This window comes from Peromyscus eremicus, chromosome 8b (assembly GCF_949786415.1).
Source record: "Peromyscus eremicus chromosome 8b, PerEre_H2_v1, whole genome shotgun sequence".
In the NCBI taxonomy this organism is placed as follows: domain Eukaryota; kingdom Metazoa; phylum Chordata; class Mammalia; order Rodentia; family Cricetidae; genus Peromyscus; species Peromyscus eremicus.
Window position 1 is genome coordinate 17,527,472 of NC_081424.1, and position 14,527 is coordinate 17,541,998.

Genomic DNA, 14,527 nt, shown 5'->3' on the forward strand with positions numbered 1-14,527 from the left:
CCTTTATTGATGGACTGGCTTCATGTTTCAGATATACTGAAAGCAATAAGTAAGTTTTCATGTCCTCACCCTCTCCTACCAAAAAAAAAAAAAACTGAGAAAATTCCTATGAAGTTTTTAATTAGCCTTCAATGTAATAGTACTAGTAATGATGACAGGTAAATTAGAATTACTTTAATCATAGAGAAAATATCTTATTATAGACCTTAGGATAGTTTTCAGATTGTGACAACTGACCATTTAAAGAGCCAATTCTGGATCATGTCAAAGGGCACTCATAATAAGGAAATGGTATTTTCTTTGCAAAAAAATGTACTAAGTTCCCAAGCTGGGCTCACAGGTTCCTATAGCATTCTCCTACTTCCTTTTATTTAGTGAGTGAATAAAACACTTGCAAGAACAGTTCACTGCAGATGCCATTCGAATCACAGCCGTTCCGTTCTCTTTCAGGAACCAAAGGTAAAGCCTCTAAATTCCTTGTCAAATAAATGGGGCTCATATTTTACTGACTCAGTCTCGAGACGAGGGCATGCAGAAGACTCCTTGGTTTACACGTGGTCCTCTAGGAGGATCAGCGCCTACAGCACTATTGCAATTCCAAGCATTGAAGCGATTGCAGGTAATGGAGGAATACCTGGGAGGCCGCCCTGTCCAAGATAGTAACCCTCAGAGGTGTTGTCTTAAAGAAGGAGTCTTCTCAAGACATTGTTACTGTGTTCCTTTACTTTTGAGATTATAATTTAATTACATCATTTCTCACTTCCATTTCCTCTCTTCAAATCCTCTCTTATACCTCTCCTTGTTCTCTTTCAAATTCATGGCTTCTTTTTTCATTAATTGTTACATACATATATTGTGTGTGTGTGTGTGTGTGTGTGTGTGTGTGTGTGTGTGTGTGTGTGTATTCCTAAACAGATCCTGCTCAGCCTGTATAATGAGTTGCTGGGTTTTTTTAGGGGAAAGAGCTTCTAGATATGGCAGCCTGGGTTAGGGGATGCACACACACACACACACACACACACACACACACACACACACACACACATACACCCCTTTCTGGAGCCAGCAACAAAGGCTAGACACTTTTTTAAAATCTGTTTGGAGAAATAGGATACAGGTTGGGAGAATTACCAGGACAAGATGCTTAGGAAGCCCAGTAAGATGAACCTGACTTTGGGGCTACTTTCCCCCAAAGAGTCCACTGATGTGGAGTGAACCTTTCAGTAACTCATGTAACTTCTCAGATAGGAAGTAGAAGAGATAACAGGCCTGATGAGCTCCTTCGGTCTCTGTTGTAAGGATGAATTAAGGCAAAGTCCACATTTTCACAGGGGCTGACTAGCAAAAAAATCACAGTCCATCAATGGTTAATGCCTCCATACACTTGGTGGAAATGAGTGCCCATTCACATTATTCTGGGACTCAAATACTTCCTTAAAACAAGTCATATAATGTATAGCCCAGAGTGAATAATTGCCAGGAGTATGAGGCTCGAAACCACAAAAATAATATAAAAAACAGCCAACTACAGAAAACCAAGGATTGAGATATTTTATAGATGTAAAAACTAAGAGAATAGCAATTTTTAATTAAGTCTTTCCAAATCAAAATTGATTTGTAGTGAATAGACTTCACAGCTGATTAGACACAGTCCAGAGTGAATTTAGCTCAAAGGAGATGTGCAGCGGCTGGCAGCTGAGCTGTGTGTCAGAGAGAGCAGGTGAGACAGAACTGAAAGGAGCCAGGTGTCATGGCTGGGAAAGGGCGAGAGAGGTGTATCTTATCTGTTCTGATGCTGGAGACACTCCCTCACAATGTAACACAGTAATCACGTTCTTAGGAATGAGTTATGTCTCCTACAGAACCCCGGCTTGACTGTCAGTGACAGACTCGGTAGTCAGACACCACTGTGTTGCTTACCTCAGCATAAGAAAGGCAGCTGGAGCCGGGCGTTGGTGGCGCACGCCTTTAATCCCAGCACTCGGGAGGCAGAGGCAGGCGGATCTCTGTGAGTTCGAGGCCAGCCTGGACTACAGAGTGAGTTCCAGGAAAGGTGCAAAGCTACACAGAGAAACCCTGTCTCGAAAAAAAAAAAAAAAGAAAGAAAGGCAGCTGGAAGAAGAAGTGTGATGGGCATGGTTTGCACATCCGAAAGATAAAATCGAAAGGACTCAAATCCTGCTGATTTCTCTGGATGCCAAGAGCTATTCTGTTTCTGTGTTATTTTACAGTGTAGGAATGTCTTCATTTTGGTTCACTTCATTTAATTGTTCCAGAGTTGGGATAATATGGCTGATATGGTGTACTCATGACAGAATTGACGAGAAAACTGCACGACAAGCCAGAATCAGGAGAAGGGAGTCTTTTCTATTCTGTTCTGAGTAGTCAGCCGCCATCAGCCACCTCCTACAAGAGAGATGCGACCTCTTTCTTCTCGCTGACTCCATGGGCTCCGGAATCCCAAGTTTGACAGTGTTTTTGACCTTAGTTTGCCTATAGACCCAGATGCGTGTGTGTGTGTGTGTGTGTGTGTGTGTGTGTGTGTCTGTCTGTCTGTCTGTCTTTCTGTCTTTCTGTCTATCTGTGTCTGTGTACGTGTGTGTGTGTGTGTGTGTGTGTGTGTGTGTGTGTGTGTGTGTGTTTCTTCAGGCAACATCCACCCTTCCCTTTCACAGGGCTAAAACTCACCAAGTAACCACATAGGGTAGGCTAGCTAGCTGATCAGAAAGCTAGACAGCTGCCTATACCCGCCTCCCCAACAGTGGGATTTAGAACCATGCACCGCTGCCCCCAGTTCTTAAATGTGGGTTCTGGGGATCCAACTCAGAGCCTCCTCCCCAGCCTCAGGTTTATTTTTTTTAATTTCTATTACTTATAGTGAGGTGTGTAGAACAATATGTACACACGTGTGAATGAGTCCCATAGAGGCCAGAAGAGGGCTTTAGACACCATGGAGCTGGAGGTATAGGTGTCGGTGAGCTGCCTGATATTAATGCTGGGATCCGAACTCTGATCCTCTCGATGAAGCAGCAAGCCCTGTTAACCCCCGAGTCATCTCTCCAGCTCCCTGTTTTCTTTTCTACTTCTTTTTTAAGATTTATTTTTATTACTTTAAATTATGTGTGTCAGTGTCTATCTGTGTCTCTGTTAGAGATACACACTGGAATGTAGGTGTCCACATAGGCATCAGATCCCCTTGGAGCTGCAGTTACAATCAGTGTGAGCCAGTTGATGTGGGTTCTGGAAAGGGGAGGCCGGGGATAGACATCTCTCTAGCTTGCTGACCAGCTGGCAAGCCTTGGGTCCTCTGTGAGAGCAATACATGTTCTGAGCTATCTCTCCAACCAACCCCACTTTTTACGGTGTTTGGGGGGCAGGGCATGGAGGCCAGAAGAGGGCATCAGTCCCTGAAACTGGAGTCACAGGTGTTCGTGAATGTGGATGCTGGGAACCAAATTCCAATCCTCAGGAAGAGCAGCAAGTGCTTTTAACTGTGGGGCCATTTTACCAGCCTCTATATTTCTTTTTTTTTTTTTAGATTTATTTATTTATTTATTTATAATGTATACAGTGTTCTGCCTGCATGTATGCCTGCTTGCCAGAAGAGGGCACCAGATCTCATTATAGATGGTTGTAAGCCACCATGTGGTTACGGAAATTGAACTCAGGACCTCCGGAAGAGCAGCCAGTGCTCTTAACCACTGAGCCATCTCTCCAGCCCAAGCCCCATATTTCTTAATAATAACAAATCTTTGTTGTTACCTTAAACAGCATTGCTGTTGCATATTACTTAGTTAATGTCATTCATATTTAAATACCCAGAATCTAGGGTATCTGATGCTTTCTAAAGCTAAATGTTTTCCTTTTCACAATAAACGTGACTTTCTCTGGTGTCAAGAAAGCAAGATTCTCTCTTCCTATCCAGCAGTAGTTTTTTTCTGGTAAAGATTAACTGCTTGAGTTTTGATGCCTCTCAGTGACACCTAATAAAAAGTGTAATTTGGGCAGAGTTCTGGGGATTGTGTATAGTATATATAAATGCAGTTTGGCATACATCATATTGCAAATTTTATGTATTTACTCTATACTCTGTATCCCTGGTACCAACCTCTCTGTAGCACAAGTATCAAAATTACTGATAAAATAGAAACACTGAATTTTTTTATTACTTCCTTTGGTTTTTTTTTTTTTTGACACTATAATAGAATTACATCATTTTCCCTTCCCTTTCTTCCTTCCAAGTCCTCCCATATATTCCTTCTTCCTCTTTCAGATTCATGCCCTCTTTTCTCATTAATGCTGTTACATGTATGTGTGTGTATAACATAAATACAGACTACTCAGTATGTGTAATGCTACTTGTATGTACCTATTTTCAAGGTTAACCATTTGGCACTAGGTAATCAATGATGTGCTCTTCCCTGGTGAAGACTGTGCCTCCCACTCCCAGCATTCCTCAGTTGTCTGTAGTTCTTTGTATGGAAGCTTCATGGTCATTTCCCCATCCACTTTACTCTGACTGTTATTGTTGTCCTTGTTCTGATCATGAAACACTGCATTTTAATCTAATTGTATTTATGAAAGGAGTTTGGTGGATAATAAAACAATCATTTTTTTCCTTCCCTCCCTCACAGAGTTACCCCTGGACTACAAATTTACAAGATTCTCTACAAACAATTCAAAAACAGCTGGTTACTATCCATTGGTCCATTATGCCTTGGGTTCTCAAGATACAGACAGCAAAATAATATTTACTGAAAAATGAACCAACCATGTGTGCAGCAGACACACTGTTAAAAAAAAAGTTAATTTTCAAAAAATGCAAACGATTTATAGGAACAATTTTTCAATGAAAATTGACCAAATGGGTACTTGTTAATCTGTCTGTTTAAAATATATATATATATCATTTTATATAAATAATTTTAATGTTTAACAGTTCTTGTTATAGTAAAATTTTTAGTACCCTAAACTGAAAAAGAATGTTTAATATTTTCTATACTAGTAGTTTTGAGGATTCTCCCAAGATGATAACAAACACCTATACAAGAGTATATTTATACGTCTACCTAGTCCAGCATTTTCTAAAGCCTGGTCCACAGACTGATAGCAGAGCAACATAGAACTTGAAAATGCAAATTTGAATGCCTTGTTCCAAACCTCCTGAATCAGACACTTTGGGAGTAGGGCCCAGCAATGGCTTTTAAACAAGCCTTCCAGTGAATGTGATTCTCAACTGTGATTTGAGACCTAGTGAATAAACTCTGTGCTCCAAACTCTGTGTACAAAAATAGATTTGTATAGTTAAATAGAGGTGACTATTCATATCTTTGATATGTCCATTTCAAAAAGTGTAACCAGAATTGATAGCCAACACCAGAGTCTAATGACACTCAGTTCTTTTTCCAAGCTACCAAGCTTTTTGCTATTTCTTCTTTTCCCAAAATATATAAAGAGACATGATTTCTTGAGATAATATAACCTTACTCCTAAGTATTAATTTCCCCTATTAGGAGGAAGTTAGATTTATACCGATTAAACTGAGTTCCAGGTTTGTCCTTGGGAAGAGAGGAAGAAATGGCAGAGAGCAGCACTGTTCAGAGCTGTATCAGTCCACTGCAGGTCAGGGAGGTGTGTCCTGGTGGTTCCCTTAGCTGTGTGAGTAGCATTTGCATCAGATCATGTGCACACAGGATATTTGGCTTCAGTTGATGGAAGTTCCCGGGTCCTCTTTTGCCTCTTAACTGCACTGTCCATAGTAGACAAGACTAGAGAACGTTATCATTATTTTTTCGTGGAATTTAGCTTATTAACATATGCACTGAAAAGCTATTTTCTTAAAATGTGTAAATGTTCAGATAAATCCCAAGTGTACTATGAGGATGTGTTTCTCAGGGTAATTAAAAGGATAACATTTTTCCTTATCATCTGTATCTTTGATGCTGATCAATAAGTATACATAGACAGTGATGTATTTGATCTCCAAAATGTCGTTAGAGTGTTATACTGAGCACGCACAATCCAGCTTACGGCCAAATAAAAGATGCTATCTATTGTATGCTTTAGTGGAGGTTTCACTTTGCTTTAAAATAAAACTTATTTTTCCCTATGGCTGTTTCTTGTGTTAGTGAAAAGAAAGCTTTTTTTTTTTACGTTTGTGTGTGTGCGTGCGTGTGTGTGTGTGTGTGTGTGCGTGCGTGCGCGCGCGCGCGTGCGTGTGCGTGTGCGTGTGTGTGTGTGTGTGTGTGTGTGTGTGTGTGTGTGTGTATACGCGCGCTTTCTCTCTACCATATATGTCCCAGGGATTAAACCCAGGTCATCACACTTGGGGCAAAGTGCCATTACCCACTGAGCCATCTTGTGGCCCAAGACTGTGTGTTTCAGTGCTCATAAGAATTGAGAAGCCCGGACTGGAGAGATGGCTCAGAGGTTAAGAGCACTGACTGCTCTTCCAGAGGTCCTGAGTTCAATTCCCAGCAACCACATGGTGGCTCACAACCATCTGTAATGAGATCTGGTGCCCTCTTCTGGCCTGCAGGCATACATGCTGTATACATAATAAATAAATAAATATTTAAAAAAAAAAAAAAAAAAAAAAAAGAATTGAGAAGCCCAAAATTTAAAAATTAATTGTATGGGGGTTTTTGACCACTGAAGAGTAGGGAGAAAGTAACTTCAAGTGAAAAGTGCTTTCCGGGTTTCCACTTGAAGACCTTGGTGGCGCCACCTTCTGTGACCTCATCTTTTCTGTCTAGAAGAGTCGGAGTCTAGAGCACCTTCCCCTGGTCACACCTGCTGCCTTGTCACTGCTGACCTAGGGAATGCTTCTTTACTGAGCTACCCTTCAGTTGTATTTCATGCTTCATAAAAAGTACCAGTGTTTCTTGCTGGATAAGAAAGGTAAACATGGGGCTAACAGGATGCTTTTGTGGATAAAAATGCTCATTGCCGGAATCCAATGACGTGAAGCCCTGAAACCCACGTAAAGGTGGAGAGAACGAACTGGCCCCACAGACTTGTTCTCTGACCTCTACACACGTGCCGTGCCATACTCATGTCCAAATACACACGATGATGATTAAAAAAAAAAAAAAGAAGAAGCTTTAAAATAGCAAAAAACGCCGGGCGGTGGTGGTGCACACCTTTAATCCCAGCACTCGGGAGGCAGAGCCAGGCGGATCTCTGTGAGTTCGAGGCCAGCCTGGACTACCAAGTGAGTCCCAGGAAAGGCGCAAAGCTACACAGAGAAACCCTGTCTCGAAAAAAAAAAAAAAAATAGCAAAAAACATCAGTATCATAAAAATTAAGAAGAGGGAGCTGGAGAGGTGGATGGCTCAGCATTTAAGAGTCCTTGCTGCTTTTGCAGAAGACCTGGGCAGCTCACAGCTGTCTGTAACACCAGTTCCAAAAGATCTGAAACCCTCTTCTGGCCTGCTAGTCTCACCAGGCACCCATACAAAAAAATAAGTCTTTTTTTTTAATTAAGAATATTATCAAAAAGCTGTTTATTATTTTTATTGTATCATTTTTTATTTATGTGTGTTCCTGCTTGTCTGTGTGTACACATGCATGCAGCTGCCCATGGAGGCCAAAATTCCTTTTAGGTCCCCTGAAGCTGGATTATAAATGATTTTGAGCCACTAGATATGGGTGCCAAGGACCAAACTGGAGTCTTCTGCAAGAGCAACAGGAGCTCTTAACCCCTGGGCTATCTTTCCAGCCTGTGTGTCTTCCTTCATAGTCATATGCACTAAAAAGCAGGGAACTTTCTAACATAACCGGTGGGTTTTTATGACAATTTAAGGGCCCATACTGATTTTTATCCCTTACAATACTGTTGTTGTTGGAAAGATTCCCTTTGTGAGCTAACCTTGTTTCCATTTTTGCTAACAGCACCTCCCTTGGTCTGTCTTAAGGGGCTGGAAATAGCCTGTGTTAGAAACATGGAATCTGTGAATGCTAAATGATTTCCCTGCAGCACTGTGGTGCTTGGAAAGGAGTACTCAGTGGTACATACCTGTAATCCTGGCACTTAGGGAGACAGAAGCAGGATGATCAAGAGTTGGAAACCAGCCTGGGTTACAGATTCAAAAGACAAAACAGTTAATAGCAATACCCAAAATATAAGTTTGTGACTGAAATATATCTAGACAGACTTAAAAGATTTCACAATTTCAGTTACTAGTGATAGTTTTCCCAGCCACTATCCCATAAAGGTTTAGAGGCTAAGTACTTCTGCATTATCTCTATTAAGGAAGGTATGGATGCTACGTGGTTTATGAAAATGAATAACCAGATATTTTAGCCATCTAAGCAAAAATTTGACAAGTGGACCAAGATTTCCGCTAAATTAAAATCTATCAAGTAGCTGCATAGTCCGTGAAGTGGCTGGCAACTGGCACGTTTCCTACATGCCAGTCTTGCTAATATGATTTCTGGGCTCGGAGATTTAAGAGAGCTGGCTGGGTTTCCTTTTGCAGGTTAACCATCTCTGCCTTTTTCCTATCCCAGATGTAGTCAGAGCATGCCGCTGTACCCTGCCATTCCTTTCTTTTCAGCTGGAGTCTAACAAAGGTATTCCTTCTGATGAGACAGCGTCACTCACTCCCTGCAGGTTAGCATGGCTTCTATTCTGCTTAATCTACCATGAAAATAGACTCCAACATCCTGTCGACATCACTTGCCCAACAGCTGGTTCATTCCTACAGCCCTGCGCCTGCGCCATTCCTTTGAATTTCTTTTTATTTTTTTTCATTCTTCCTCAGTTTTAGATCTTAATTTCCTTCCTTTGATATAGTCTCAATACAAGATATATATGGGAATATATAGATATATGTGCCATATATACTCCATATATACATCTTGTATTAAGACTATATCACACACACACACACACACACACACACACACACACACACACACACACGGCAGCCTAGCTGCCTGTGAGTTGCTTTGTAGCCCAAGCTGACTCAGACTCCAGCTCCTCCTTCCTGAGGCTCCCAAGGGCTGCAGTCAGGAACGTTGTTACCACACCCAGTTCCCCCAGTTATTCTCTGTGCAGCCTCAAAACCAGTTCAGAGAGCCTCTCACCTGCTGGCAAAAAAAAAAAAAAAAAAAAAAAAAAAAAATTGGTCTGCTCAGTTTATGTTGCCCTGTGAATAGAGGTGAAGCACTTCGTCATTGCCCAACCTGTGTTAGCCCAGACAGCACAGAGCTTTTTATTCATTTTTATTCATTTATTTCTTTTTGGTGAAGACAAGAAACATAACAGTAACATTTTTCCTTCAAGCACACAGGAGAAGACAAAGGACTAAGATTCTCATTTAGTGTGATAGCAATTCTAGTCCCCACACTGGTTAAGAACATGTCAAGTATCACTACAGCAAGAAGTATCAGTAAGACGAGTTACGTTTTTCCTTTTGAAAACCACTTGTACAAGACATAGCAACGGTTTACAAAGTCTTCAGACTGTAAAGATCACATTGTGCGGATTGTGTTTCTAAGAATACAGCTGTATATGAACAGACACCAGAATAAGTTAATCTAGTAGTGAATAGTCACGGAAGTCTTCATACTGCAAAGGACAGAAATTCAAATGTTTGCACTTGGTCTCAGTTAGAAGCAAGAGGCAGGCTTGTAAACATCAATTCTGCCAGTCAGCTGACAGGGAATAATAGGGTTTGGTCAAGCACAGTGGGATAAGGAGTGCACACCGTTGATCTCCCACAGACAAAGGTCACTCCTCGAATCTGAAGAAAAAACACCCAGACTTACATCTGTTTACAAAAGATCTAGTGGTGAAGTTGAGAATTAGGAAAAAACTATAGGAAAATCCTCCAAGCATCCCCTTTAAATCCCAACCCACCTGATCTCCGCATTCTGCACGGGAACATGCCTCAGGGACCCCTCCCCGCAACCCGGCTCCTGCAAGACGTCAATCATCACAGCAGGCCTAGAAGAACTCACTCTGCAATGGGCCACCCTTTCCCTCCAGTCCTCTTAAATTCCCAGCCTCCACTGAAGGTATCCAGACCTCCTGAGCTCTGGAGGAGCCTTAGACAAATCCTTTTAAGTCAGAAAGGGAATGGGCGAGGGTTACCACTGCAGGCTCAGCACCGCTGCCTACCCACAGGAGCAGATCCGGCAAATCCAGACTCCACATCCCCCATCCCTCAGGAGATGCCTGGAGTCTCCCACAATGCACTCTACAGCCCTCTTCCTCCTTTGTTAGGATGGAGACAAGGAGAGAAATTCAAAAGCTGATGAGTAAGGGCCACGGCCAGGCAGACAACAGGGATGACGCACATTGCTGCTCTCTGGTCATTCTACAGGCCGAGGCCCGAAAATGCCCCGCTGTGTCTTTAGAAACGTGGGACCTGGGTGCCGTGTTAGTTGCATTCATTCACATCCCGCTCAGGGGCTGCAGTCTGTCCTCCGGCTGCTTCTTCCTCTTCTCCAGGCTTCTCAAACGAGAGCTTAAGAAATACACAGCCTCTGGTAGAATGGAGGAGGAGGAGGCAAGAGTGGAGGTGGTCTCCCTTGGAATTTTCAGACGTTGCCAAGGGAAGGGTGATAGAGTGAGGGCAGCAAGAGAATTGGAGTCTACTTGACAGTACCTTTTCCCTGCCTGTACACAACGGGGGTTGGGGGGGGGGGGTGTTAAGGAAAAAAAAAAAACAACCTTTCTGCCTTTTTTGTTTTTCTGTCTCTGGGCTGTAACTGCTTCAAAGAGAAAGGAACAGGGGAAGAAAAAAGAGAAGAGTCAGCGGGAGAAAGACACAGCAAACCCTGTGTGCCACAAACGATTTCTAACTGCCCCAACCTGTGCAGCTTTGACTTACTTAATCAGAGTGGGTGTGGACACAGGAAGAAGGGGGTTACCTTCGGAGTCATTTGTTGGCTGGGGCTCAGAACTAATGCTAGAAGGGAGCCATTCAAGCTATCTATGCCTTGGGCACTGCCACATGGGACTACATATCATGCCCAATAGTGAACAGCGTCATGGGTAATGAATGGTACAGTAAAGGGGTCCTGTGGGCTGCCTAGGAGCTTAGGTCCTTAGATAGTTCCTGAGGAACAGTGTTGGCCTGGGCAAAGCTCAACCAGGAGAGAACTAGTGGGCAATTGCACAGGCCTCCATACTCACCAGTAGCTGATCACGGTGCACAGTAACCAAAGGTACAAGACCAATGTGGTAACATAAAACACTCCTCACCTGTTACTTCTCTCATACCTAGTAGTCAAACCCACCAGCCACCTGCTTGTTATACCCGTAACAAGCAGGATAAATAAATAGCAAAGGCCCAGGAAGACAGCTAGGATCAGTTGGAATGTCCTGTTGGGCTGATTGCTGGGTTGGGATACAGTTCCATCTTGCAGTGGTCAACGTCACAGTTCATCACAGTACGTAGAGATATCAGGGACGCAGCAGAAAGTATGAAACCTGGCAAGTTCTTGGTTAAGGATGTGTCGAGCTTTCCTGTGGTAGGGAACCACTTTAAAAAACTAGAAGACGACCATGATCACAGACAGGGACCAAGCCATGCAAAGGAAGGCAGTACAAACTACAGCACTGTGAGCTTGGCAGAGAAGCAGTTTGGAGGCCATGCACTTGGAACACCATGAACACTATGCAGGACATCGTGATGGCCTAGAGAAAGAAGAGCAGAGACTTGGAAGCCACAATCTTCTTGAAACTACTGGAGACTTAGAAGAACCAAAGGACACAATCCAACAGGAAGAGGAAGCAGACAGAAGGCTGCATGCTGCTGGCCGAGCCGAGGAGGTGGTGGGACTCTCCTGCAGAAGCTTCTCGAAAGGACAGAGCTTAGCCAGACTGGAACCTGAAGGACCTGGGGCTCTCCACTGGCTGTCTTGGTGGGACGCGAACTCCTCTGCGTGGCCCATCGCCCATCAGATAGTATTGTAGGGGGTTGGACCACAGCTCCCCCTTGATAATTTCAGCTATTCTGTCGAATTCTAGGAGGCTGTGATCTGAGAACCAATTGAAGAAACTGGGAATCGTGTTCCCCTCCCGATTCCTGTGGATATGGGCCTGGGGTTCTTGGCCCCGGTGCCAGCGGATTGGAGTGGAGAGCGACACCACTCGACCAGAGGATCTGCGCTCATATTCCTTGACCAGCCCCTCATTTCGGAAGTAGGGGTTGCTTTGAAAGATGAACTTGAATTTGCAGCCTGCTCTTGGGTGCTTAAGCTCCTCCACCTCCAAATTGATCATGTACCTCATCATGTCTTCATCTTGGCCACTGATCATTGGTGACAGCTGAGGGTGGTTCCGAAAAGCGGTGACCCAGAAACCTGGGATGTTTTGGATGATGAAACTTCTGCGCTGCATGTGGAGCCTTCTCATCCGCCCAAATTTGCGCTCCAGCTGGAGGAAGGCCCTGTCGGCCTGCGCATTTACGTTTGACAGCTCTTGATCGATGGCCTCCAGCGAGTCCATGCAATTGATCTTCGGGGCCCTGGGACGATTCTCCTCCTTTCCTCCTCCAGCTACCTTTTTCTCCTTCTGTGCTCCCTTCTTTTCCTGCATCGCCGCCCCCGCTTCCCCCTCCTTCCCCGCGGCTGCAGAGATGGCGCACTTGGTCGCCGTCATTTCCTTGGTCTTCTTTGCCCCGGGGATCATCTGAGACCCCAGGCCCACCGCACCACAGGCTTCTGGAGCTTTCGGCCCAGCAGGGCTGCGCGGCTCTCCAGGCTGACAGCCATTTTCATTGCTGTCGTGGGCTGCCACAGGGGCTGAGGCTGCGTCCCCGCCCTTTGATGGAGACGGAGCATCCACCAGCCCCTCTCCGGCTGCCGCTGCAGCACCGGGATTCTCAGCCGCGGCAAGGCAAAGCGCAGGGCCGCAGGGCTCGGAATCCGAGGGCGCGCCTCCCTCTGCACCGGCCTCACCTGCAGCCTCCATCGCCCGCGCGGCGTCGGTTTCCTCGCGGAGCTCCTGGTTCTGCTTCAGATCCAGATCTCCCGGGGCATGGGCGGGGGTCGTGGTGTTAGCGAGAGGGAGCTCGTTGCCCTCATCCAGGCCGCTCATTTTGGCAGATGTCAGCCCTGCAGAGGAGTCTTCCTTGTCCTCTGCAGACGCAGCGCAGCACCGCAGTGAGTGCTTAGCTCCACCCCTTTTCCTTCGGGGCTGCTGCTACCATGGCAACCTGTGACGTCAGGGTAGCAGCTGCGTCTAGCTGTAGCGCGAGAACTCGCTACCCAGGTAATTATGCTTGTCAGTCAAGTGTATTCTTTTTGTCTTTTTACACGGATGCTGTAAATTTAATCATATCTGGGAGATTGCGTTTATTTACACAAATGGATGCAGAATTATATTAACGTGTATTCGTAAATCTCTGAATTAATTTCAGCAGTATCTAAAACTGTCTCAAATTAAAAACTAGGAGCTATTGTCTAATAAAATCAGATCTCATCGAGCTTCTCAGAGATAGAAAAACGAATTCACCAGCTCACAGACCTTTCTTATTGCGGACAGAAATTCATGGCGGCTGCTGAGGAACTGCGCAGAATCCGATTTTGAAAAAGAAGTGTCGTTGTTGTTGTTATTTTCATGCAAACAAGACATTCAAAAGGTTAATTTCTATTTCTGTGACGATTTTGATGTTTGTATACATTGCCTGACGTCTATGAAGCGCCTGGATATTTCTTCATTTTTAAGTGAATAGAAAACTGCTCCTTACTTACAGGTGGCTACATGAATGCCATATGCACAAATTTAGCCCTTAGGTATTACTGGAGGAAATACAATCTCAGAGTACTTGAATTTCTAAAACGACGCATATTAATGCTCCTTTGCCTTGAGTTATAATCTTAGTTTCTGCTTCATGCTTGTGGGTATGAAGTCAACAAACATTTGCCCAAATTTGCTTTTGTGAGGGTAGAAACAATGATCAGGTTTTGGGGTTTTTTTGTTTTGTTTTTGTTTTTTTCCAGAAAGCTAAATTATTGTCTCTTTAAAATATCTACTTAAGGGTTGGGGATTTAGCTCAATGGTAGAGCGCTTGCCTAGCAAGCGCAAGGCCCTGAGTTCAATCCTCAGCTCAAAAAAAAAAAAAAATCTACTTAAAAAGAAGAAAGGTCCTTCATTCAAGTCAACTTAGAGAATTAATGTGTAATCACCACTGTCTCTTAGTTTGCTAAGGTCAGAATGCCAATGTTAACCCTTAAGGATGGGTAAGACCAAAGAGAGACTTAAATTCTGCATATTTCAATGTTTCAATTCCTGTTAGAACAAAGCGTTACAGCTCTCTGCGTTGGGAAATTAATTGACTCTCCCCCAGAGTATGGTTACGCTCAAATACGAGTCTGGCAATGAGGGTTTAAAGGAAAACAGCATTACCCCCAAAACTCTAGTGAGGGAAGCAGTACCCGGTTCAACTAAGACGGGAGGGTGACGAGAGAGAGACACTGGCTAACAATGAACGGCATATCATAAAGTTCAACTCTTTTTTTTCTTTCTACTCCAAAGTTGGGTGTCCCTACTCAAAGACTGGCCTCTTCC

At 43.9% G+C, this 14,527-nt stretch overlaps 2 protein-coding genes across 3 annotated transcripts in view; one reads left to right on the forward strand and one right to left on the reverse strand.

Annotated features, from left to right (window-relative positions):
* Nt5dc1 (5'-nucleotidase domain containing 1) overlaps positions 1 to 6,109 on the forward strand; it is a 119,083-nt gene extending 112,974 nt beyond the window's left edge. For both annotated transcript variants that reach the window (XM_059272547.1, XM_059272548.1), the window contains exons 11-12: positions 451 to 619; positions 4,635 to 6,109. In XM_059272547.1, the coding sequence (XP_059128530.1) occupies positions 451 to 619; positions 4,635 to 4,765 (300 nt within the window). In that variant the 3' untranslated portion in view covers positions 4,766 to 6,109. The remainder of the gene's footprint in view (positions 1 to 450; positions 620 to 4,634) is intronic.
* Positions 6,110 to 9,211: 3,102 nt separating this feature from the next.
* On the reverse strand, positions 9,212 to 13,129 carry Tspyl4 (TSPY like 4). Its single transcript, XM_059272970.1, has one exon. It carries the CDS (start codon positions 13,052 to 13,054, stop codon positions 11,828 to 11,830), a length of 1,227 nt encoding a protein of 408 aa, XP_059128953.1. The 5' UTR covers positions 13,055 to 13,129; the 3' UTR covers positions 9,212 to 11,827.
* Between the last annotated feature and the right edge of the window lie 1,398 nt (positions 13,130 to 14,527).

Bases quoted from the DNA above. Each gene is read 5' to 3' on its own strand.
- Tspyl4 (XM_059272970.1), bottom strand. From the start codon at position 13,054: ATGAGCGGCCTGGATGAGGGCAACGAGCTCCCTCTCGCTAACACCACG.